This window comes from Gymnoscopelus microlampas (genome assembly GCF_963454915.1).
Source record: "Gymnoscopelus microlampas genome assembly, chromosome: 23".
NCBI lineage: Eukaryota > Metazoa > Chordata > Actinopteri > Myctophiformes > Myctophidae > Gymnoscopelus > Gymnoscopelus microlampas.
This window is the reverse complement of record NC_139960.1, coordinates 12,740,527-12,743,325: the sequence shown is the minus strand read 5'-3', so window position 1 is coordinate 12,743,325 and position 2,799 is coordinate 12,740,527. Positions and strand designations below refer to the sequence as shown.

The window sequence follows — 2,799 nt, the reverse complement described above, 5'->3', positions numbered from 1 at the left end:
AACTCTCAAACAGCGTAAAATACACTTTTAGACTAAAGTCTTAGATTTATTTCAATATCTATGATGTTTTTCTTTACACAGATATGTCTATGTTCATATTTGGAAATAGAAATTTAGAGCAGTGTTCCAGAAAAAGGAATGTTACAATAAAAGCTATACTGTCAATAGCTGTTAATCTTTGCAAAGAATACTGTATTATTCGTACATCCACTTTGTTCTAATGCAAGTGCGTTGGACAGTGACAATTTGACAAATTAAGCAATCATGAACAAAAATGCCTGAACATTGTGGTTATTAAAAAGTATATATAATGAAGGGCTAAATTATATGTTTTTGTTATATATTGTATACTGTAGGAAACGATAAAAGGAATCGGTAAGGAATCAGACTATTAGGAATCATTAAGGAACCACAATCGTTAAAATCCCAACCCTAATGCCTGCACAAATATGTGTTGTTAGGCAACGGTGTGTGTGACGTTAGACCATTTAGAGAACCTAGAGTATATAAGGTGTGTATTCACCTGCTGTAAAACAGGAAGCAGAAGCAGAAGAAGGAATCACTTGGATTTGAAATAAATGAATAGAATTGATTAAGTTGGACAGGGATGCGTGAGTGCATTTCTATCCACATCGGCCAAGCCGGCGTCCAGATCGGCAATGCCTGCTGGGAGCTCTATTGTCTGGAACATGGGATCCAGCCGGATGGACAGATGCCCAGTGACAAGACCATTGGAGGAGGAGATGATTCCTTCAACACCTTCTTCACCGAGACTGGGGCTGGAAAGTACGTCCCTAGAGTCGTTTTTATAGATCTGGAGCCAACTGTTATTGATGAGGTGCGCTCTGGGACCTACCGCCATTTGTTCCATCCTGAGCAGCTGATCACTGGCAAAGAGGATGCTGCCAACAACTATGCCCGTGGACACTACACCATTGGCAAGGAGATCATTGAAATTGTGGTGGACAGGATCCGCAAACTCTCGGATCAGTGCACTGGTCTTCAGGGTTTCTTGGTCTTCCGCAGCTTCGGAGGCGGCACTGGCTCCGGTTTAACCTCCCTCCTGATGGAGCGACTCTCTGTTGAATACGGCAAGAAGTCCAAGCTGGAGTTTTCCATCTACCCAGCTCCTCAGGTGTCCACTGCGGTGGTGGAACCTTACAACTCCATTCTGACCACCCACACCACGCTGGAGCACTCTGACTGTTCCTTCATGGTTGATAATGAGGCCATCTATGATATCTGCCGTAGGAACCTTGATATCGATTGTCCTACCTACACCAACCTCAACAGGCTCATTAGTCAGATCGTGTCCTCCATCACGGCCTCCCTTCGTTTCGATGGTGCTCTAAATGTTGATGTGACGGAGTTCCAGACCAACTTGGTTCCATATCCTCGTATCCATTTCCCGCTGGCTACCTATGCCCCTGTCATCTCTGCTGAAAAGGCTTATCACGAGCAGCTGTCAGTGAGTGAAATCACTAATGCCTGCTTTGAGCCAGGAAATCAGATGGTGAAATGCGACCCTCGTCATGGCAAGTACATGGCCTGCTGCCTGCTGTACCGTGGGGATGTGGTGCCCAAAGATGTCAATGCTGCCATTGGCATGATCAAGGCCAACCGTAAGATCCAGTTTGTCGATTGGTGCCCAACAGGTTTCAAAGTCGGCATCAACTACCAACCCCCAACGGTTGTACCTGGTGGAGATCTGGCCAAGGTCCAAAGGGCTGTGTGCATGCTGAGTAACACCACTGCAATCGCCGAGGCCTGGGCCCGGCTTGACCACAAGTTCGATCTGATGTATGCCAAGCGTGCTTTCGTTCACTGGTATGTAGGTGAGGGTATGGAGGAGGGAGAGTTCTCTGAGGCCAGAGAGGACATGGCAGCCCTGGAGAAGGATTATGAGGAGGTTGGACTTGACTCCGTTGAGCTGGGGGGAGAGGGTGGCGAAGAAGAAGAATATTAAGTAATTTAGCCGAAAAATGTGAAAATGATTTCCAGGGTATTGATATACCCTGATTTTTTTATTATTATTGTAATGAGATGTGACTGACCATCTGTTAAGTAAGGGGTCCTGGACAATGACGGGAGTTATTTGCCTTGTTACTACAGTAGCCATCGTAAAGTAGCATATCATTACATCTTCTCACTTTTTTCTTTTCATTTTCTGTTAAACAAAAAGTACATTTTTGCACACATTTTCTTTTATTATAATAGAAAAGAATATCCTCAACGACATAAGACAATGTTAATGGTTGTGCTAGTTTTTGTCTTCCTTTTTTACATGACCTCTTTTTTATATCCACATACTGTAGCCTCAGCACATCATGTCAATGTATACCTCTTTTTTTACAACAGAATATCCACAATAGAACATAATGTAATGTTTCCTTTTGCACCCCTTTTTTTAAAGTAATATCCACAACACACAGCACAACATAATGTGTTTGCACCTCTTTTTTTTACAACACAATATCCACAACAGAACTATATTAATGTTACTGCACCTTCTTTTTTTAGATTAGATTTATTTTTGGGCTTTTAATGCCTGTATAGATAGTACAGTAGGTAGAGAGGGATGGGGAGTGACCCCACACACAGCAAAGGCCGTCGGGTTCGGGATTCGAACTTGCGACGCGCTTTCAGGCTTCATTGGAGCCTAGATGCCCACTGCACCTTTTTTAACAGAACATCCCCAACATTGTCCCCAACAATGTCCCCAAGAACACAGCATAATGTCAAAGTCTGCACCCCTTTTTTTTGCGGCGTGGCTCTGTAGGAGGCGAGCTGTCTAGAAAA

The 2,799-nt window shown here is 43.7% G+C and overlaps 1 protein-coding gene across 1 annotated transcript; it reads left to right on the top strand.

Moving 5' to 3' along the window:
* Nucleotides 1-607: 607 nt before the first annotated feature.
* LOC311039491 (tubulin alpha chain-like) lies at nucleotides 608-1,966 on the top strand (the record flags this gene model as incomplete). The annotated part of the gene is made up of 1 exon (XM_084049402.1): nucleotides 608-1,966. One exon carries the CDS (start codon nucleotides 608-610, stop codon nucleotides 1,964-1,966), a length of 1,359 nt encoding a protein of 452 aa, XP_083905528.1.
* Nucleotides 1,967-2,799: the final 833 nt, after the last annotated feature.